The sequence below is a fragment of the Poeciliopsis prolifica genome, unplaced genomic scaffold, assembly GCF_027474105.1.
Source record: "Poeciliopsis prolifica strain line A6 unplaced genomic scaffold, Auburn_PproV2 SCAFFOLD135, whole genome shotgun sequence".
NCBI lineage: Eukaryota > Metazoa > Chordata > Actinopteri > Cyprinodontiformes > Poeciliidae > Poeciliopsis > Poeciliopsis prolifica.
Genome location: NW_026562510.1, coordinates 159,223 through 181,266, shown reverse-complemented (window position 1 = coordinate 181,266; position 22,044 = coordinate 159,223). Strand labels below are relative to the sequence as shown.

At 45.2% G+C, this 22,044-nt stretch overlaps 2 protein-coding genes across 2 annotated transcripts in view; both read right to left on the bottom strand.

The window, feature by feature from the left end:
* Positions 1–633: 633 nt before the first annotated feature.
* LOC129355471 (ribose-phosphate pyrophosphokinase 2) lies at positions 634–6,001 on the bottom strand. The gene is made up of 7 exons (XM_055025065.1): positions 5,682–6,001; positions 3,624–3,807; positions 3,334–3,432; positions 2,654–2,778; positions 2,340–2,513; positions 2,101–2,260; positions 634–1,598 (listed from the first exon to the last, which is right to left on the bottom strand). The coding sequence occupies exons 1-7, from the start codon at positions 5,801–5,803 to the stop codon at positions 1,506–1,508; spliced, it is 957 nt and encodes a 318-aa protein (XP_054881040.1). The 5' UTR covers positions 5,804–6,001; the 3' UTR covers positions 634–1,505.
* Positions 6,002–8,411: 2,410 nt separating this feature from the next.
* LOC129355441 (histone deacetylase 4-like) overlaps positions 8,412–22,044 on the bottom strand; it is a 35,110-nt gene continuing 21,477 nt past the window's right edge. Inside the window, 19 exon segments of the mRNA XM_055025025.1 lie at positions 8,412–11,472; positions 11,691–11,835; positions 12,190–12,274; positions 12,724–12,857; positions 13,142–13,260; positions 13,469–13,566; positions 13,845–13,964; positions 14,053–14,140; positions 14,306–14,361; positions 14,781–14,888; positions 14,979–15,025; positions 15,110–15,212; positions 15,286–15,305; positions 15,308–15,418; positions 15,506–15,701; positions 16,352–16,567; positions 18,668–18,891; positions 21,205–21,391; positions 21,477–21,608. Coding sequence (XP_054881000.1) covers positions 11,433–11,472; positions 11,691–11,835; positions 12,190–12,274; positions 12,724–12,857; positions 13,142–13,260; positions 13,469–13,566; positions 13,845–13,964; positions 14,053–14,140; positions 14,306–14,361; positions 14,781–14,888; positions 14,979–15,025; positions 15,110–15,212; positions 15,286–15,305; positions 15,308–15,418; positions 15,506–15,701; positions 16,352–16,567; positions 18,668–18,891; positions 21,205–21,391; positions 21,477–21,608 — 2,229 coding nt within the window. The 3' untranslated portion in view covers positions 8,412–11,432.

Sequence of the window (22,044 nt, the reverse complement as noted above, 5' to 3'; positions counted from 1 at the left end):
CTGTGAACACTGGGCGCCACCTGGTGGCGATGAGGCGAACATCTCCGCTAATTTTGGGGTTGCAGACGAATAAAAGAATCCGACACCTGAAAACATCCTTCAGAGAAATACAGGCAGAACATGCATGTTCTTATATTTATATACATTAAAGAACTTCGCTTTGAAAATATATAAGAACATCTTTTATGTGAGAATGATCAGATCGGTGTTTATAAGAAGCAGGTTTCAGATATTCAAGAGGGATTTCAGTAACTCAAAGTGAAACTTCAAGTGAAATTTAAGATAATTCCCAGGCGTCTATTAAATTGGTTTATGTTCATCAAATATGGCAAAATCTTTGCAGTTCCACTCATTTCTAATCTGAGCCAATACAGAGATTATGCAGCTTTTTTTCTGTCCCGCATTTTTTGACATTTTTGCAGACGCCAATCCATAATTGCAACCAAATTCTGTCATTTTTACGCCTTCATTACCTGCGCGACGCCACTTTGACGCAAACATGCATTGAAAACGCCTCTTCCATGCAGCTGCAAAGCGAATTAACCAAATTCGTTTCGTGTTTCATGGACTTCAACGGAGGATTTACTTCCGCCGACGACTCACGTAAAAGAGAAAAGTCAGACTCAGTCGGGATCAGTTTGCAATTTTCAGAGCTTTATTATTAAAAGAAACAGCTTTTCCTGTGGTACATAAAAAAAAAGAAATAAAAGAAAATCAGCACATTTCTTTTAAAAATCACCTTTCAAGCCACTTTCAGGCACACTGTGAATCCTGCCTTCACTCAACAGAAGTGACCCGTTACAGCTGTGGTAGCGGCGCCGATTTACAACAAATAAATCCCGGATTCTTAATACTATTTAAACCAAACAAAACCAAAGATAAAAATAAAATAAAAATCAAAGCTTTGGGCTCCATCGTTTCTCATGACCTTTTTTGAGAGAGCAGGCGGCGCGCCTGCCGCACCTCGTGTTAGTGAGGAGAGCATTTTAGTACAATCAGCATGATTAGATCAGAGTGAGGTCATGCCAACGTCATGACAGCAGCTTGCATTTGTTGTGACTCATAAAAAATGATGAGAAAAAAAAAAGAAACAATTAACTAACGGCAGAATATGAATCCCTAATCAAGTCAGTCTGTTAGTGAGTTAAAAAGGTTAGAAGGAGACGCTTTTAAATGTTTGCGTCGCATGCCAGTGAGGAATGAATGACTGACACTGGATTGAACAAGAAATTAGAAAAAAGAAAGAAAAAAATAAGATGCAACATGATGGACCACTTGGTAGAAGTGAAACTCGGAACTAACAGAGAAGTTATAAATATAACATGGTTTTTATCTGCTGGGTGGAAATGTCACTGACGATGTGTGTGTGTGTGTGTGTTTGTGTGACCGGTTTGGGAGTCACACGAGCGACTTCGTTCGGCCAGAAAGTGCTGGCCAGAGAGAGAGGCCTCGTGGAGGAGAGACGCAGGAGAGGAGGGGGATGAGGAGGGTGGGGTGGCTCTTCCTCACAGAGGCACGTGGCTGAAGAGATACGAAACCGACTCGCCGTTGTGGGTCCGCCTGATCGCCTCAGCCAGGATCATGGAGATGTCGATGACCTGGAGGGGGGGGGGGGGGGGGGAAGCGCACGATCAGTTCTGCGCCAACACTTTCTAAAAGCTTCACTTCCTCCTCTGATGCGTTCACTGAGGCTCAGGAAACTACAACGCTCTTGGTGACATTCAAGCAGCGTCCAGTAATCCTCAAGGTCAGGTTTCAAACGTTTCCAGCCCAACTTTGGAGATAAAAAAACAACACAAATTCACTGGAGGAGAGGAGACGGTTTGGATTCACCGTTATGTGATATAGTTTGTTACTGCTGCTAATAATGTCTTCTACATTCCACGGTAGGGACGAAGTAAACGTCCGTTTGAGAGGTCATCACGAAGCAAGAAGGGAGACGACAAACGAGACGATGAGGAAGATCAGAGGCAAAAGTTCCATCAAACGCAGAAAACTTGCGAAATGAAATCCAAAACGTTTGATTGAAGTCGGTGGATTCAGTGGGTGACCATCAAAATTAGCAGGTAAAAAAAAAAAAAAAAAAGGTAAAATGCCTACCTGTATCTTTGGGCACGCCTTCATCTTCTCCTCCTGTGGGATGGTGCTGGTCACCACCACGGCCTCGAACGGCGCGCTGTTGATGCGGGAGATGGCCGGGCCGGAGAAGATGCCGTGCGTGAGGATGGCGTAGACCTTGGTGGCGCCGGCGTCGATCAACCTGACGGACGACAAACCAACACTTCGAGAGACGTTCAGGGGAAAGCGGCGAACGTCTGGAGGACCTGAACGGGACCGACTTGTCGGCGGCGTGGCAGATGGTGCCGCACGTGTCGGCCATGTCGTCCACCAGGATGGCCACGCGGTCCTTCACGTCCCCGACCAGAACCATGCGGTCCACTTCGTTGGCCTTCTTCCTCTCTTTGTGGATGAGGGCGAAGTCCACGTTGAGGCGGTCGGCGATGGACGTCACGCTGCGCGAAACGCAACCGAAATCAAAAAAAAGAGCGACACCGAGGGTTTGTCAACCGCCGACGCGTCGAGCAGCGGACCGTCTCCGGCTTATCCGACACGCCGACCTTTGACCCCGACGTGTCTTATCAGATCTGCTCACCGCTTTGCTCCACCGGCATCTGGAGACACGATGATGCAATCCTTCCACTCGGGAATGTTTTCTTTGATCCACTGCAGGACGGCGGGCTCTGCATACAGGTTGTCCACGGCGATGTCAAAGAAACCCTGCAGAACGCAAAATAAATAAATATTATAAAAGTACATTGAAGAATTTAAACATCAAAACTAATTTTCTAAGAGTAAAAAAAAAAAAACACTTTTCCATCTTGGAGAGTATAAACTGGTGTTCAGCTCGCAGGGCTGAAAAGGTTGCCGACCTTTGACCCCAACCTCTTTGCCAAGCATTTATTTCAACAGGCACTATTACATCACCACCTTTCTTCTATGTGTAATCTGAAACATTTTCCTTTCAGTAGAATATAAATACAAGTTTTTGATTAAATTAAGGCCAGAATTGAGAACAAAATTTGTTTTTGTTTCTAGACCTTCAGTTTTGAAGAAACCTGTTGAAAGAGTGAACACTTCTAGAAAGTGAAAAAAGAAGAAGAAGAGCCTGTTTAGTAAAAGGTGCATCGTAAACGACTCCATGCATGTTAGTACGGATTTGAGCTCTAAGTTTTTTTTAAACTGAGCTAACGTTGAAAAAGTCAAAGTTTTGTTCACATGTCCCTTGTGTATCTTTGATCTCGTTACACATGTCCACAGGTTGAGCTCACACACCTGGATCTGCGAGGCGTGGAGGTCCATGGTGATGATGTGGTCAGCGCCGGCCACCGACAGCATGTTGGCGACCAGCTTGGCCGATATGGGCGCTCGACTCTGAATCGAGACGGAGAGAAAGAAGAAGAGAAAGAAGAAAAACCGACGATCAGGCCGTGCAGATGTGCAGCCTGAAGCGGGCACGCCTCACGTGCTGCACAACTCTTTTTTTTTTTCTTCTTCTTTCTGTTGGGAGTCGCCACTTCGGTGCTGCGGGGGAATAACTCTCTCGGCTCTGGGGCTCGCCTGACCTTGTCCTTCTTGTCCTGCCGGGCGTACGGGAAGCAGGGGATGACGGCGGTGACGCGGGACGACGAGGCGATCTTGCAGGCGTTGATCATGATCAGCAGCTCCATCAGGTTGTCGTTGATTTCGCCGCAGCCGCTTTGGATGATGTACACGTCCTCGCCGCGCACGCTCTCCCCGATTTCCACGCTGTCGGGAAATTAAAACAGGAATAAATGAAAAACCTTAAGAGTTGCACATTAGCAGCATTGCTGTTTGGGTTGCCGGTGGCGCACAACCGGTGATTAATGTTGAACAAGTTCCAGCTGTATTTAAAAAAAAAAAAAAAAAAAAGAGGAATAATGTATGAAATGATTTCCAGGAACTCCCTCCGTCCCGTTGCTCCGGTCCTTGACCTTTTGGTCATCTGGTCGGACCGGCGCTGCAGCAGAGCGGCGCTGTGAGAAGGCAACAGTGCAATCTTTGTTGTTGCGATTTGTATCTGTATTTTACCACAAATCAAAAATAAGGAAAGCAGCTAAAGCTGCTTTGTTGGCCACAAGTCCTTGATGAAATGAACGCATGAGGCCCAAAAAGGTTCGTCCTTCCCAGCAGCGCGCATGACCCCAAAAAACAGGTCAAAGCCTGAGCAGGAAATCGCCTGTAAAAGGCGACACCGGTCAGAAAGGTTGGAAATTAATGAGCAGCGACTGTGTGCATGTGATCTGACCGCAGTGGAGGTAAGAGTAATTAACCTCCCTGACGCAGAGCGGCGACGCAGCAAGGACTGCTGGGAGTTCTCTGATCTGCTCCTGACCATAACCCAGGATACGCTACAACCTAACAACTGTTAAAGTGATATTTGCTCCAGCATGCATAACTTGTAAAAATGTAACGAATTATGTGCAGGATCACAAGAATGTTCACCAACATGGACTTGAACCATTCAGCATGTTAAAATGAGTGTTTTTAAGCTCAACATGCTAATGTTAGCGTGAATACTGCCAGTAGTATGTTGTCTGTAATTGACTTACTCCATCCAGTATGCTAACCAAGGCTAATAAGTAAGATACCTTATTTAATGTAAAAGGCTAATGCTCTGCCTTGCTGTGCAACCTGAGAGAAAAAGATAAAGCAGGCTAATGCATTAGCCTGCAGGCTAATCTTAGGCTGTGCACAAGTGGGGTACAGTGAAATGCTAATGTTTGTGCTAATGTTAAAAGAAAAAGATAACACGAGCTAATATTATTGCACTGCCTATGGCGTTGCACTAACCCGACAGGTACATGGAGGCTTTTATTTTGAAATTTTCAGCAAGCTTCATATTGATTGGCAACATTAACCCCATGTGTAACATTGGTTCAGTTAAGTTCCTCCCTTTAACGCAGCGGCTGTAGGAATCAGTTCCACTCTAGATTTCAGCAGTTGGAAATTGTGCTAGTTTTCCGCTTTTTTTACGTCGCCATGGTAACTCCGAAGCCCACTAGAAGTAATGGCTCCCTTCTCCGCACCAGGCCGCACGTTTTCATACCACTTTTGTGGGGGTGCACGCATTAACGGTGATGGAAGAAAAATTAAATTAAATTAAATAAATAAAAAGACATTCTATTGCGTGCATTGCTATGGTTAGGTCCCAAATACCGCAACAGATATCAGTCAGGCGAAACAGAAAAACGCCACACGGTGTTGTGTCCAATTTAGTACACCCCAAAAATCGAGTCCAGTGTCCCAAGTTGCAACTGTTAGCTTCTTAGCTAACTATGAGAACTTTAGCAAGACCGTGCAAAATGAGACAAAGTCTTGTCACGGCACGCAGCGAATCCGCCCAACTATTCTTCAGACTCTAAGTCAGACTTTCCGCTTCGTTTGAGCGGCGGGCTCATCAAAAACATCACGAAACGCTTAACTATGGGCTTGTGTCCGACTATAGGAACACTAGCATTAGCTTGCTGTGTTTACATGAGGCTACATGTTAGCCTTGAAGCTAAGCTACACACACGTGATAGCGGTGATGGAGCACCAACAGCTTGATTTTAACGTGCAAAACGACTAAAACAACAACAAAATCACAACGTTGGACCCACCACGTCTCCTGGTTGCTGAACTTCTTGGTGATCACCTTCCCGAGCTCCAGTCCGAGCCGATCAGCCACTTTCTGGGACAGGTCATGATGGGAGCTCCCGCTGAAAAGCACAATGTTCGGCATGTCCTCAAAACAAATAAACAAATTAAATAAAAAAACGAGGGATTCCGCTGCAGACGGATTGAAAACAAAAAAAAAAAAAAGGCGACGGAGGTCTCTCCCGAAGACGGGGATGGGGGGGGCTAAGAGCGCTAACGTTGCAGCTGGAGCATGGCACTGTCGCAGCGCTGAGGACAGACGGCAGAGAGGAAATAGGAGGTCAGTATTTGCACGTAGAAAGGAAGAGCTCGCTCCTGATTGGACAGCGCGGAGAGTCACTGAGACACGTACAGTCATTGTTTACTATACATTGTATGGCAAGCTCTGTAGAATATAATTCAACCACATGACTTTAGTACTCATTTACGTTAGGTAATAACGAGATATACGGGGCTAAATACATTATGTTGCTGGAATGTGAACTGAATGGCGACCATAATGTATGGTAAGAAGTGTTGTCATATAATTGCAGGTACTTTGTACTTACATGTTGCCATCCCACCGAGTACTTCTGTGAAAATTGGTTTTCTTTTCAACAATTACAAAAAAAAAAAAAAAAAATTCAATATTACATTATTTTTATACACTAGTTCCTTTTTATCAGAAGGGAAGTAATTAACAGATCTGCCAACTTGCACCGTTATGACAGACATTTTAATACAGTTGTACAATAAGACAGATTTGTGCATGCCAAATTTGCTTAATAGTAAGTTGCAGTTTGGCTTATAAGATGAGATTTCACACGGAAATAAATATATATTAGAAAGTACTTTGAAGCTGAAAATCCAAGTAGAAAAGTTGGAGATTTCTCAAGTCCAGACCTCAAAATCCAACATGGCTGCCTAGTGTGTACAAACAAGTGACAGCTGCAGTAATCGTAATAATTTGACCTATACTTTTTTGCACAAATTCCTATCCCATTTAATAATAAATGACACCCAAAAAACTCTGAAACATTGATTTTTGATAAGTGTTATCTGTTAAATAATAAAAAAGCCTACCATACATTCCTAAGTCTAAATGTTTTTACTGACAGTTTAGCACTCAATTAATTTGTTATATTTTGATGCTGTAGCATTTGTTCTAGTCAGTTGAATGTACATCACTAAAATGCCTTTTTCTATGCATGTTGCTTTTTTTTTTTGACTGCTTCTTTTATCAGCTGAAACAACTTTTCAGAGCAAAGGCAACTTTTCCTGCAGAACTTTGGAGAAAAGTCACCAGACTGTTTTGTAATTAGGTTTTCCACTCAAAGAGAAGTCATCTGAGAGGCTTTTTTTTTTTTTTTTTAAGTTGTCATGTGCTGGGAAATGTTTTTTTTTTTTTTTTTTTTTTTTTGTCACTTTATCAGATCAGATGCAACAGAAAAATCAGAAGCTGTTCTACTGGAGTTATTCCAAGTCGGGGGTCGATCGCCTGACAGCATCCTGAGCTGCTTGTGAACTTTGAGCAAAACTGGGAACAAGATAACTCAAGAGTGTATCTCTTTAAATCAAATCTGCTCAGACGTCTTGTTCTCAATGTGCTGCATTCACGAAGACAGCGAAAGTAATGTAGTTCAACCAAAACATTTATCTGGAAGAAAACGGAAAAAAAAAAAAAAAAAAAAACACAGGAAACATTTGTAATTTTCAGAAATATATTCTATAGATGATGTCAGAGATGAAATGTCTAAAGCGTAGGTCCCAAAGAAAGAGAACGTTTTTCATCAATAGAGACAAACAAACAAAAAATAACTTTTTGTTTTCTCATCAATTTACATGTAAACCAAGATTTGCTCTTGAGCCACAGTGGTTTATATATATATATATACACGACTATATATATATAAATATATATAGAACTGGCCGAGGTGGGTGTGACAATCAAATGGCGATGCCCTTTGTTTTCCCAAACTGCCTTCCAGACAACATCCATCACTTGCAAAAATAAAAACAAAAAATAAAAAACCTTCAAAACGAGAGCGTTCTTTGGGAGTCTCTTCTTGGAATTGTGAAAGTTGCGGAGGTTTGGCAGAGCGCGTCTCTCTGGAACGCAGTCCGTAAGTGCTGAATCCTGTGAAAAATATCAAATGCTTCTCGACGTCAAAAGTCTTTGTAAATCGTTCGGCCGGCGGAGGCTGGAGAAAAGCCTCCCCCGCCCCGCCCCCGCCAGGGAGGTTTCGTCTAAAAGTCCCTCCAGTGTTCTTCTGTTGTGCAAATACAATTTTCTTCTTTTTTTTTTTCTTTTCATTACATAGACAAGCAGGCATGCTGACTCACAAACCATGCAAAGAGTTAAAGTTGGTGCGAGCAGACAGCAAAAAACGCCGAAAAAAAAAAACCTTAACTTAGGTTTCTACAAATAAAATAAAATAAAAAAATACTTCAGAGAAGTCAAATTAAACAGATAACAAATGGAATGTATCGTCAGGCTCGAAAAACATCAAATCAACTTTGAATCTTACAGGTTTATAAAATGATATCGGCTTAAACATGATGAGCGTCTAAATTACAGCTGAAACCGGATTTGCTGAAACTGTATAAAAACCTATTTTCCCCTCACCGTTTGACATTAAATCAACCTAAATTTTCCTTGTTTCATGTCACGTGGGAGCTGCATTTTTACATAATAAGCTAAATGCGAGACATGATCAAATGTTTTGTTTTATTTTCTCAAAATTGAGACGTTCGCACAAGAGTTGGGTTCAAGCTTTGGATGCAATTAGAGGAAACATTTCAAAAATCCTTGAGTGACCTCAACAATTACCAGGACATTTTTGTTCATTTCAGAATTCAAGCCAATAAAATCTGTTATTATTCGCAAATGTAAGTAATCGAAGCAGAATAATTAGTCGGATTTAATGCCCAAAGGTGAGAAAAAAAACCCTTTTCCTTTCTTTTTTCTTCTGTTTTATCCATCGTACGTAAACGTCCGGTTTCTCCTTTGCTGTTTTGTGCCGCAAGGAGCTACGTGAAAACGGCCTCGAAACGTCTGCGGACGGCGCGGTCAGTCGAAAAGGAGGATGAGCTGATGAGGCAACGAAGTGATGAGACGCGTCAAAAGTCAACTGCGGTGCCGTGCCGTGATTGGCCGGAGGGCCGCTTGAAAAACAGTGCAGTCGATGACGAGTTGAATACGCTGTTTATGCACCGGACTAGGCTTCTTTTTTTTGCTCACAATATCATAGCTGTCATTAGGTAAGAGTACATTTATAAAGTTTCCATATACAAATCTCCTATAAACAGTACATGTTATAAATACATAGTTGATGAAAATGCTGGAAAAGGCTCCGGGAGCCGTAGAAAGGAAGAAAGAAAGGAAAGAAGGAAGAAAGAAAGAAAGAAAGAAAGGAAGGAAGGAGGAAAAGAAGGAAGGAAGGAAGGAAACAAGGAAGGAAGAAAGTGTTGCTCCTCGTTTTCCATAAATACAAGAAAGAATAAACGACAACAGCACTAAAAGTACATGAACGCAGACCTATATCTATGCAGAAAAAAGAAATGGATGAAAACAAAACACGACGAAACCTCTGCATGAAAAAAAACCGTCAGTAAAATAATCTTGCACGTTAAAAAAAAAAAAAAACAGAGCGCACTCGCTGAACCAAACATGTTTCTGATATCATTAAGATCGACCACATCGATGCGGAAACTCAAACACGTAGATACAAACTGACAATACTTAGATTACGGTCAAAATATATTCAGTTAAATATACACGACTGGTGTGAAGCTCACATAAGGTAGTTGCCAACCTTTGATCAGCACGTGTAAAGAAATGCTCACCTGATCCGAGGCGGATTAAATCAGTAAACGTTGGACTGGGTATTGGGAGCTGTGCCGCCCCCCTCTATGGTACCATGTTGGCCTGTCAGAGCTCCGAAAGGCACCGCTTTACATGATGCAATACTTTAAAAACAGACAAAAGACCATAATGAACCATCAAGAGTGCTTTGATTTGCCAAATAGCTTCAGGAAAAACTTATTTCAAACTTGTTTTTTTTGCTGTGTGGGCAGGTGCCCAGGGCGGCAAAAGAAGGGGGGTGGAGCACCAAATGTACAAAAAAAAAAAAAATTCAATAAAAAAATAAATAAAGCAAGAACAGTTTTCTATTGCTTTTGTTTGTTGTTTTATGGTTACAAACATCAAAATTATCTTCAATAGTTGTAAGAATGCAACCAGATTTATGATGACATTCACGTAATCGGAAACTGATATCATTTGCCTTTGTGACTTAAGACTAATAAAATTTAAAAAAAAAATAAAAAAACAAAACTCCAGACATTTTCCCCCCCAAACTGGCATCATAATGCATACCATAGAGGGTTAAAGGGCCAATACGTGAAATGTTGCGTGTCGACTCGCCCTTTCCAGATAAGAGAACGGTAAAAATGCAAACTCATGCTTTGGCTTCTTTTTTTTTTTTCTTTTTTCTTGCTTGCTTTCTCTTTTGGGCAACATTCGTTAAAATCTGCTTGAAATGCATGCTCCGCAAATTGTTTTTGCAAAAAGCGCCGACTCTTAAAGGGAGGCTACATCAAAGGCTAAACTGCTGTGAGAGTTCGCGATCCGGTTCCTTTTCTCAGTGTTTGCACCGTTGTCTATAGAAGCTGGCAACTATCTTTTACAAAGCGGTTTCTTTCTCTCTCTCTCTCTCTCTCTTTTTTAAACTTTTTTACAGAAAAATAGATCCATCAAAAAAGTAAAGTAACTCTTCAAGAGAGGCCGTCGGAGACATAAATGTCGTCTCCATCACTTTCTAAGTAAACATGCTGAAAGATTGTTAGCTTTTTTTTGTTCGTCGTTCCTCCCTCCTTCCCAGGTCTGCTTTCTCGCACCAATTCCTCGGTGGGAGAAATGGTTGAACTTAAGGCAATCTTTTTCCTGAACAATCCTGAAAACAGGCGGATCCCCCCCACTCCCCTCTCCAAGGCACTCCTCTCACTCGTCAACCTTCGACGGCGGGCTGCTCCAGCGAGGCGACCGTCTCGGCCGTCGAAATCTTTTGCAAAATCCTTCCTCGAACGACGGCAAAACGGGTCTCCACAGTGAGCGCGGCGCGTTTAAAAAAAAAAAATAGAGCAAAGAAAAAAAAAAAAAAGGTCCTCCCAGATGCCGCGGCGTTCCCCTTGTTTAGTGGGGAATGAAGTTAAGAGAAGAGAAACAAACACCCTCACTATCCCCACACCCCTCCCGAGCTGCTCCAGGACGGCCGGGAACGTCCGCTGTCCCTGCTTTCTCGACTGAATGCGGTCAGAGGGCAGCTGCACAAAGCACCGGGTGTGACAGCACACCGTTCCTTTCTGCGACAAGATCCGATCTCGACCCCCGCCGGCTGCCGTGATCGCCCAGTCGGCCGCTGTGGGCTGACGCCAAGGTGCGAAGACTGACAGAAAAAAACAATGAGCGTCTCTAAACGAGTGCCGCTAAGCAACGCTGTTAAGTTTGAGTTTTTTTTCCCCCCATTTCAGTTCAGTCCTCTGTCTTCTGATTGGCTCCCTACGCTGAGGCTGAGCCCGCCCCTCTCCCCCTCCCTCGCTTTAGACCGAGGGATCGCCAATCAAGGTGATTAACGTGGTGAGTGGGGTTAGGGGCGACTAAATGAAGGGGTCAGCCGAGGCTCTTCTCCGGAGAGGTCAATGGCTAAACTGCAACGCCCTGACGCCTGCCTCGGTTACAGCGGAGCCTCCTCCTCCATGGGCTCCTCCTCAGCCCTGCTGGGAGAGAAAAAAAGTCAGAAAATGTGCTTCTATGCAGATGATCTCACGTTCTTCATCAAATTCATACACTGACCAAGATACAGAATTTAAGTAAGGATGAAAAGGACAGTAACCTGCTGCATGTTCAGATAATAAGACACAAAAGTCCAACTAAAGACGAGAAAAACATAATTTTGTGATTTTCGAAGCTTATATTAAACAGCCAGCGGTACCTTTGATCCATGGTGTTGGTGTTCGCTACAGACAGAGACGCCATGGCACTGACGGCCTCGGCCTCCTCCGAGTCGCCTCGCTTGGCCTCCAGCAGAGAGAGTCCCAGCCGCGACGAGTAGCGATGCACCGAGCGCCAGTACTTACCTGAGATGGAAGGGAAGGACAGGACAAAATAAGAAACCGCGCGGAACGTGTCCACTCTGGTGTACAACTTGGCGAAAGTCAATGTGATAACCTAGGAATAGTGCAGTTCTAGCAAATATACAGTCATAACACAGTTAAAAAATATGAAGATCTTTCCCACTCCATAATCTGAGTCCTACAAACCACTTCCATGTCTGCGTTTTCTAATCCTCCTCTGAGTGAGAACTCTGTCCATCAGCAGTAGAGAACCATGTGTGTAATCCTCCATGTTTTGCAGCTAGAGAACATCTGTGTGTTTCCTGTGGCGACGCTGCGTGTGTGTGTGTGTGTTTACGTGACCGAGGCCGAACTCACTGTGAGTCTCTATGACTTTCTCCAGAGAGCGCACAGCGTTGGGGTTGGGCCTCTGCTCCAGGACAGCCTTTGGAAGAGCATCCAGCTGCATGTGACAAAAACACACGCAACATGGAAACAGAGCATGGAAACATGAGGATGGAAACATGAGGATGGAGCGGGCTTCCACCAGGGGTCAGTCTGGACAGGAAAAGCACAAGGGAAAACAAGGCTTCGTCCATTCCCAGCAGATTCCCACTGTTCTGTTTCACTCCAGAAATAAACCAACACTGCACGTTCAGTAAATCAATTTTAATAGAACGTCTTAATATTATTAGAAAGTTGCTTTGATTTGAAAAAGGCTTGAATTGTTCATTTTTTGTAGTAGTTTGACCCTTGTGTTTTGTCATGAGCAAATAAATAGAAGCAATAAAATAAGACGGAGAAAAAAATAAAGATCCAGATTTTTCAAGAATTAATTAATCAATAAAACTGATCTAATGTCCAGCCCCAGTTCAGAAGAAAAACTACATGCTTAATTTGGGATCTTCTCACCTCCTGCCCGAGCAGGGCGGCCACGCAGGCCTCAGAGGCGTCACAGATGGCGGTGAGGTCGTGACCTCCCTCCAGCGCCAGGACCACCCGGCCTCCAGCGAGGGTCATCAGCTGTCTGGTCAGATACCCAAAACCTGAGCGGACAAAACCCATCTGTCAAATATGTGCATATTGAGGGTTTCTGCAGGGTTTATTAACTTCAATTAAGACTTTTTAAGAACAATGAATGAAATTTAAAACCCGTATCTGCATCAAAATGGAGAGACTTTGTCCAGTTAGACATTTTTAAACTTAATATTTACATGCATCATATTAAGACTCTTAAAGGGTTTGCAGACACTCTAATATTTATTTTCAAAAATTGGATGCGGTTGCACGTTATCCTGCTGGTGTTTGAGATAAACAATCTTTTGCTCACATTTGGAGGTCAGGGTGTAGCCGCCCAGCGGTGGGGGGTGTCCCTCCACGGCGTCAAAGCCGGAGGAGACCAGCACGATGTCCGGAGCGAACTCGTCCGCTATCGGCATCACCACAGACCTGGAAGGGTGAGGTTACGGGGGGGATTATCAAGCTGCACAGCTCACTCTTCCAGGTCAATAATCGAAACAGAAAGCAGTGAAGCGCTATTGATTGAGTAAGTTTCAGTTTGAGGAAATCTTGCCTCAAACATCCTGGAACACAGTTTAAGGATAACAGAAAGAACCCAAAGGACAAAAAAAAGGAGTCAAATCTTCCTAAATGTCACCTGAAGGCAGCCAGGTACTCTGCGTCTCCCATAGGGGGGTCTAGGCCGCCGGTGAAGGCCACGTTGACGTTAAACCCCACCCCTGGACCGCTCCCCACCTGAACAGAGGAACCAAACCCAAACAAATTATTTTAACGTCTGACCACCAAAAGAATGTCTTTTTTCTTACGTATTAAAATAATAAATTACTCTTAAGTAATAAGGTTTTGGAGAAAAAAATGTTTAAGAAAAGATTTAGTGGGATAATGATTCAAAATGTTTTGCAATGATCTAAAATATGAAGCGGAGAAAAAAGGAGAAAGTTCTAGCAATAAAAGTTAAGATGATTAATAGTTTGAAAAGATTTTCAGCCACTAGAAGAGGTTGACAAACTCGCCTCATCGGGTGCTCCACTTCCTGGAAAAAAGTTGCCGTCATCGTAGCGATGGATGGACATATAGAGGACGTTAGGGTCGTCGTAGAAGGCCTGCTGGGTGCCGTTGCCATGGTGGACATCCTGAAGTTGAAGAGATAAAGTGAGCTTGTTCAGAACCGAACTGGGACCGGGCTGAAACAAAAAGGATGCGGTTGCTGAGGAGACGGACCCAGTCCACGATGAGGATCTTGCTGACGCTGAGTCTCTGCTGCAGCAGTTTGGCCGCGATGGCCACCGAGTTGAAGTAGCAGAAGCCCCTGAAACGGCAGCAGAGGCGGCAACCGTCACAAATCCACACGCAAACGCACTTCACTGCTACATGGCGACGCTTCAACTTTTACACTCTAAGCGCAAATAAAGCCAGCGGTGGGAGTCGCTGCGCTCCCTGCTGAGGGGGCGTGTGGTGACGGCTGTGGCCTTACATGGGGGTGCTTTCCTCGGCGTGGTGTCCAGGAGGGCGGACCACCGCGAAACCGTTCTGGGAAGAAAGACGGAGGTTTGTTAACCGCAGCAGAAAAGATCGACACAAACAGACAAAAACCTGCTGCAGAAGAATTCAAATCTCTCGTTCAGTGGAGCTCCAGCCACAACGTTCTGGATATTTTACAAGCTTTTATGAGCCCGATCAAAGTTTTTGGAAAGTAAATCAAGCAACAGAACACTGGTTCTGGAAGGAGTTAAAAAAATTTTAAAGAACGTAAAACATTATTTGCAGAACTTTCCTCGCTTGTACTGATTTATTTAAAAGTTCTAGAATTAACGTTTCATCTCATTTTTTCTCACCGTCAAGATTCTTCCATGAACCGACACCTTTAATTGAAATACATCTTTCCATCTTCGCCGTCCTGAATCTGAATTGATTAAGAATCATGCTGCGGGCTGGTAAGAGCCGTTTACCTTCAGCTCTCCGGTTGCCACCTTGAAGACCAGCTCGACGACGGAGCCGACGGCGAGTCGCGCGGCGCTGGACGAGTGGACCTCGTTCCAGATGGTGTCACTGTCCACCTGAAACGCCAGCAAGCATGTCAGACATCCCTGCGCGTGAGGGGGAACTTACGGGAGATGAATTCGGGAGACGCTCGGTTGTGGACTGACCCCCACTCCTCCGCATGGCAGCCGAACGAACATGGGCGTTATGGAACCTGTTGGTCGGGAGGAAGCGTGGTGGGATTAGCAGAAAATGGCAGCAGATTCCTCCTGGTTTCAATGAATAGAGTGAAACTCACAGTCCAGTTTCTGCCGGAGTGGATTGGTTCCGTACAGCAGGACGTGGGCTTCAGAGTGGACCGTCTGCAGCTCCTCCAGAGTGGCCTTCCTCCCACGGATACACTGAGAAAACACAAGGGGTCACAGGGCGGCGATCGCGGTCCGACCGTCAACTGGAGTTGGGTTCCAGGCTCACCTCGCACTGAGCTCGGAGTCGGTCTCCTGCAGCCGGGACCAGATGCTCTGGATGCGCCCGGCGTGCTCCGGGTGGCTGTTGGTGTTTCCACACATGCACTGGTGCTTCTGCATCAGGGAGTCGTACACCAGGCCTGAGGAGACGCAGAGCTCTGCAGTCTGAAACTTTCCGAATCGACGTGAAAATTCAGGCATTCAAGGATTTCAGCAGGTGTGCTGACCTGTGGTGAAGCGTGGCTTGACGGGAGGATCCTGCGTGGGGACGCTGATGGGGAAGGACGACGCCGAGGCCGGAGACGACTGCGCCCTGGACAGGGGTCTGTGTCCAGGGAAGGACATGGACATGCCGGCGGCCTCCATGGACGCCTGGTAGTTCCTCAGCTGGTGGATACGCTGCTGCTCCAACAGCAGAGCCTGCTGCTCACCCGGCGACGCAGAAGACAAGCAGATGTTAAGTTTTAATGTACTTTCACACCCGATGCATCTAAACAAGTTTATCCTGTTAATAGCTACAAATTGGAGTGAAAAGATGAATGAGGTTTTGAGACTGGGTTGCTCAGCGGCAAATTTGACTTTAAAAACTGCATGTCTTTCCTCCCTTCTCTCTGCCCACTTCCTGTTAGATTACTGCCAAATAAAGTCCGCTAGAACCCAAAACGTCTTAAAAAATACCTCAATGGATGCTCGGATAAAATCAAGGTCATATGCAGACTTATTGCAATGATAAATGATCATTCTCTTGAAGCACAACCTGTGTATACTTGAATTTCTAAATTATGTTTGAAACAAACTTTTTTTAAAAATCGTTCTGAATATAAAAACCAAGACAAAGATGCTTATTTTGAGACAATAAAATTTTCTTCAACATTTCACATTTCAAGCTTACAAAGTTCACCGTAGTGATGAGAAGTGTGAATAATCTGATCAATTTTTTAAAAATGATTTGGCCATACTACTGTAATTACAACACACCGCCAACAGATGGCGGCCAAAACAAATGATTTATCTCTGATGTTTTATCGCGTGGGGGATGGATCCAAAGCTCTGGATGTAAATTCATGCTGTACTTGTCTGAAGAGCATCTCCTGCTCCCGTTCGCGGTGCTGCTGCAGTGCCTCTTCCTGCAGCTCCTGCAGCTCCTGCGGGTCCGGCGGCTCCTGCTTGATGGTGACCCCCGGCGGCAGGGCGCCGGCGTCCTGGTGCTCCCTCAGCTCCTCCTCCGTCTCCTCAGGGTGGCTCTGGTGCTGCCGCCCCACGGGCGACTCGCCAGGCTTCCCCATCATCTGCGGAAAACGCAAAACAATAATAACAATAATAAAAAATTAGTTTCATAATCCAACAAATCCCATCCAGCGCGAATCGAATTGATGAATCGTTTCCTTTCTCTGAAGCATTCTGCGTTTAACGAGCTTAATTTGGATTACGCAGTCAGCTCCTCTGAAGCCTCTCTGTTTCTAATTGGATGTGAGTGGCCCTGCTGACGGGACACCGGGGCGACATGTCTCGCTGATCAGAGGCATTCCACACTCTGAGTCGCGCAGCTCCTCGTAGACTCGCTCCACCCGCCCGCCGATTCACTTTCCACCGCCACGGACCAGTCAAAGCCCCGATGGCTTTCGCCCCACCAGGTCGTGGGGTGTTAATGATGTGGACCCTTGCGAGGAAGACAAAGTGGGAAGTTTCAAGCATGGCCTGCAGGTGTGTGTGTGTGTGTGTGTGTGCTTGTGTGTTCCCAGAGCTACAAAGCCCTCGGGTTCCCTGGTTTTATGCCAAGGGGACAGCATTGACGTCAGAGCATTCATTCGTCCTCTGGGCTTCTGCCTGAGTCTCCTTTGCATCCAAACAGACATCGACGTGTCCCCGACCAGAACCCTTTGCTCCACTTACTCAGAACCGGTTCAAACCCAGGTCCGGTCCCCGTTCAGAACAATCGCTGCCGACTGTGAATGTTTTCTTCATTTTCCTGTCTTTCAAATCTCTGTAAATCTATCTTTTTTTGACCAGAGTTAGTATAGAATTCCTTAATGATGTTTCAACACTCCTTGACGACATGATTTCCTCCTTTTTTCTTTACAAATAAAATGAGAAAAATGCAAATAATAACCTGCTGATGCTGTTTATGAAGGTACGTCTAGAGAAGGGCCGGCGAACGCGCTTTCATTTCAAGATCCGACATGTCCTTAAAGGGCCGGTTGTCCCTTTAAGGAACTTTCTGACTTCTGAACATGAACATTTTCGCTCAGGCGTTACGGGGATTCCCAGTTTTCTCTCTATATAATCATCTGCTTCGCTCTGTTTCTACATGGGTAATGCGAGCCTGCTGTTCTTCACAGACCCCGTTATGAACTGTGATCACAGATCAGAGGAAATATTGCTCCAGACGGAAACGCCGCTCTGTGATGTTCAACGAGAAATGGCTTCAGTCTGGGCGTCCAACCAAAGCAGAGTTATGGAAGGATGATTTTTTTAAAATTATTATTATTGTTTAAGTTTCTTCTAAATCTACAAAGCAACTAAGGTATGTCTGGCAACAGAAGCTGATACTTGATATCCTGGCTTTGTTAGCTTTTTATAGGTCAAAACAACAATAAAAACAGCAAGAAACAAAAATAAAAGAATTAAACGTGCATCTGGTTTCAACTGGATACAGAGACCTTAAAATAACTACATGGATGCATATTTCATCTGGACTAAATGAAGGCAAATCCCGAAACAACAGAGAAATGTTGAGGTACAAATAATCGGTGTGCCGGCGGCTTTTCCAGTGGTGCTTGTGTGGAAAAACCGCCGCTGGAAAACCAGGAAGCATCTGCGAGGGAGGGAGACGGAGCGGGGGAGGCGGAGGAGAGGAAATCCCTCGTTTCATCCGCCCACTTCTCCTCCTGCTCTCCTCCGGCGAATCCTGGGCTCGGATAGGTAAGAGCTGCTCACTTCCTCCCTGCCCATATGAGGCGCGGGCTTCCGCTCCGTTGCCATGGCAGCGAACAGTCAGCTCGCACCGACCACAGTCACAGAAACGTGAATGCGAGCGTCTGCAGATATGAACTCACACAAACACACACGGGCTGTGCTGTACGTGTCGGCCCGTACCTGCTACCACCTTCTTACAAACAGAAATACTACAGAGAGAGCAGCTCAGCCAATGAGGACGCCTCGCTGGCTGAGCTGCTGCCTACGCAAAACTACAACGCTCGCTTGGGCCCTTCAGAGCTGAGAACTATCCGTTTATTTTGCCGCAGTGTCACGTCCAGGGGCCGCCACCGGAGCCGCTTCCGCCCATCCACTAAATATCTCAAACCACGCTTTGAGGTCTTTTTTATTTTCATACTTCTAAGATCGGCAGACGACAGCGAAGGGCCGATGCAGGAGGGGAGGAGCGCTACCTTGTTGAGGTGGAGCTGCTGCTGCTGCTGGAACTGCTGCTTGTGCTTCTCCAGGAACTGTTGGTGCTGCTGCTGCACCACCAGCTGCTGCAGGGCCAGGGCCTGAGCGTGGGCCTGGGCGGCGCTCCCCTGGGGCAGCGGCGCCGACTGGGTCCGCCCCAGGGGCCGGTGCTGCCGCTGCAGCTTGGCCATGGAGGCCGACGACATGGACATGCCGCTTACGCCTGGGGACGGACACACACACACACACACACACACACACACACACACACAAACACAGTGGGGTTTAGGGATTAGATGAACGCCATAATCTGAGAAATGTTAAACTAGTAACGCTGAAAGACTTTTGACAAAAAACAGATCAGATCTGTTCAGGAAAACAGTCTGGATGACAAGATCTGGGATTATGTCAGGATTCATGAAGGGAAATGTCATATGTTTAGACAGACTTGATTTATAAAAATATAAAATACTTAAGGTAGTAAGGAAGGAGGGAAGAAGGAAAAATATATATAGAAATAATGACAGAAGGGAGGAAAGAACAAAAAAGGAAGGAAGGACAACATTTTGGCTCATGAAAAGGGCTTAAAGTCTGTTTTTAGTTTTTCCAGATGAGGAAAATGCTCACATTACACGTTACTGAAACAAATGTGAATAAGGTTTTCCAGTTTTCCTGAGAGATAAATATTCAAATCAACCTGAACGCATCATTCTGTGGAGAAACACAATCGTGGCAGCATCATGCTGTGGGGATCAGAGCTGACACATAAAACCAGAGGCTGATTAATCATTTCATTTCGAGGTATCAGAGTAAATGTGCCCGAACCCCCCCCTTCCTTGCACCGATTCCACCAACACAGGCGCTCTGCCGCCGGCAAACCGGAGGCGAGTGAGCAGATGCATGTGAACCCGACCCAGCAGAGCCATCTGCGCCGCCATGCTGCGGCGGCTCCTCCAATGCGATCATCCGAGCCCGACGCCATCTCGAGGCGCAGCGGCGGGGGCGGGGGGGAAGCTCTAAACCTTAATGGGGGCCGCTAAATGATGCGAGAAGTTTGACTACTGTGCAGATTTGTCCACCGCTGCATCACCAGGCCGCAGAAACCCTGCCGACGCGCAGCTGCCGGAGACGAGAGGAAAACAAGAAACGACGACGGTTTTCTGTCCTCCAGTCTGTAATTTCTCACATCTGGGGTCTTCAACAATTTTTCTTCTTTTTTTTTTCTTTTTCTTTCTTTTTGTTAAAGAGCAGAAAACAGTCCTGCGTGCGTCTGCATGTGCGTCACAGCTCTTTCAACGCTAATGCCTGCCTGAAAATAGAAGCCATGTTTTTTTGTCTGTGAATGAGCTGATGGGAGAGGGCACACAATGCTCCCATGTCACACTCTCATAGCATACGCTGACATATGAAAGGAGCTCATTAGTTTGAGCAAATGAATGGACGTCTGTCAGCAAGAGGGGGTTACATCCCCTCGGAGTGCGAGAACGCCTCACTTTTTGTTTTTAAATGGCTCGCTGCTTTCCTTCATGTTTTATTCAGTCAATGGCAATTTTTCCGGACTTAAATCGAGACATTTTTTTCTCAGTTGAAACATCCGGGATATTTGATAGTTTACCAACAAGCCATCAAACGAGATGATGTGGCAGCTGACTTCCTGTTCGGCGGTGTGCTCGTTTCCTGAAGAAATTCAATTGTGACTTTGAACATCAAAAACACAGAATGTCGTTCAGATAGAAACCCATGTAAAAAGCACCAAAATTTAGATTTAAACCAGGGTTCCTGCACATTTCCAGACATTTCCGTTCATCACAAAATACAAAATAAGAAAGTTAACAATGGACTTGTGCCAAATATTGTTAGGGTGATTTGAAGCTGGAAGGAGGCAAGGAAAGAAGAGGACGGATGGAACAAGGTGAGGATGGACAGGAAAGACAATTGGGGAGGAAAAAAAAAGTGACGACAAGAAAGAAAGAACAGAGGTAAGGAAAGACTGAGCCAGGAAGTACAGAAGGAAGGCAGGAATAAAGAGAGGACAAAATGCAAAGGTAGTGCAACGGAAAGATGGATGGACACAACAAAGGAAGAAACGAAGGAGTAAGAACAAATGAAAATGCAAGGAAGGGCAAAAGGACAAAGTGAGGAAGAACAAAAAGGAAGTAGGAAAGAAAGTTCACCAAAAAGCAAGGACAAAGATGGAGTAAGATGGACTAAATGACAGAAGGAAGAAAGGAAACATAAATGAAAGGGTGGAAGGAGAAGTAAGAAAGTAAGTAAGGAAGGACAAAATTTTAAAAAATGAAAGAAACGGAGGAAGGATACAAGGAAAGTAAGAGAGCAAAGGCAGAGATAGAGAAGGATGAATGGATACAATTAAGGCAGGAACGAACAAACATTTAGACAACAGGACAGAGAATAAAGTCCGGAAACACAAATATTTTTCCAAAGTCCAGAGCTGGAAAGTGGTAAAATCAGATTCCAGAAATCCTGCTTCCATGCATTTCCCAAGTGATTTCCAGAGTTTTTGACTGGGCCTCACCTGTCACCAGCGGGCTCTGAGCGGGACTCTGCTCCATCAGAACCATGTGCTGCAGCAGGGGGCTGTGAGCGCCGTGGCCGCCGGACCCGCCATCTGCAAGGTAGGGGCTCAAATGGCCACCGGACAGGAAGGGGGGGCTGAGGGAGAGGGCCGGCTGCAGGCCTGCATCCTGCTGAGTGGACGTCACCTGGAGGAGAGAGAGAAAAATAAAAAGGCAGACATTAAATTGCAAAATAAACACATTCATGGATGCAGAGTCAGACGGCTCTTACGTTGGAGGCGGCGGTGGCGGTGGCGGTGGCCGGCAGCCCCAGGGTGATGTTGGGGAGGGACGGCGAGGTGTAGAGGGACAGCTGGTTGATGGAGCCCTGATCGCCGCCGCACAGCCGGTGGGCCAGAGACGCCTGGAAAACGCATTCACACAATCTGCATCACAGATATGGAGAAACATCCGGCGCAACAACAGACACCATGATTCTGAATGACTACAAGTTCATTTTATCGATTAGCTGAAGCTTCAGGTTTACGACAGAGTGTTAGAGCCAGGCTGAAAATATTTTTCTACTCCAAAAAGAAAGTCGTACAACAATAGAGTTCAAATTATATGAACATGTCAGCAGAATATTGTTGCAGTGCTGCGAAAACTCAGTCAAATAAGAATGAAGTCATAATATTGGGAGAATAAATCAGTAATTTTAGGAGAACGTTGAAAATCTTGTAAAGTTATACTTTGGTATCAGTTTATAATCATCTCAAATTGAGACATATAGTTTTAACAAATATGTAAAAACATATTTATTATTAAAGCGACATACTGCACCTTTAACTCTTTAATTTTAA

Coding starts and splice junctions, on each gene's coding strand:
- LOC129355471 (XM_055025065.1), bottom strand. CDS start 5,803: ATGCCGAACATTGTGCTTTTCAGCGGGAGCTCCCATCATGACCTGTCC. Junction 2,779..3,333: donor TCCACGCCTCGCAGATCCAG/GTGTGTGAGCTC, acceptor TGCGTTCTGCAG/GGTTTCTTTGACATCGCCGT. Junction 1,599..2,100: donor AGGCGTGCCCAAAGATACAG/GTAGGCATTTTA, acceptor CCCCCCCTCCAG/GTCATCGACATCTCCATGAT.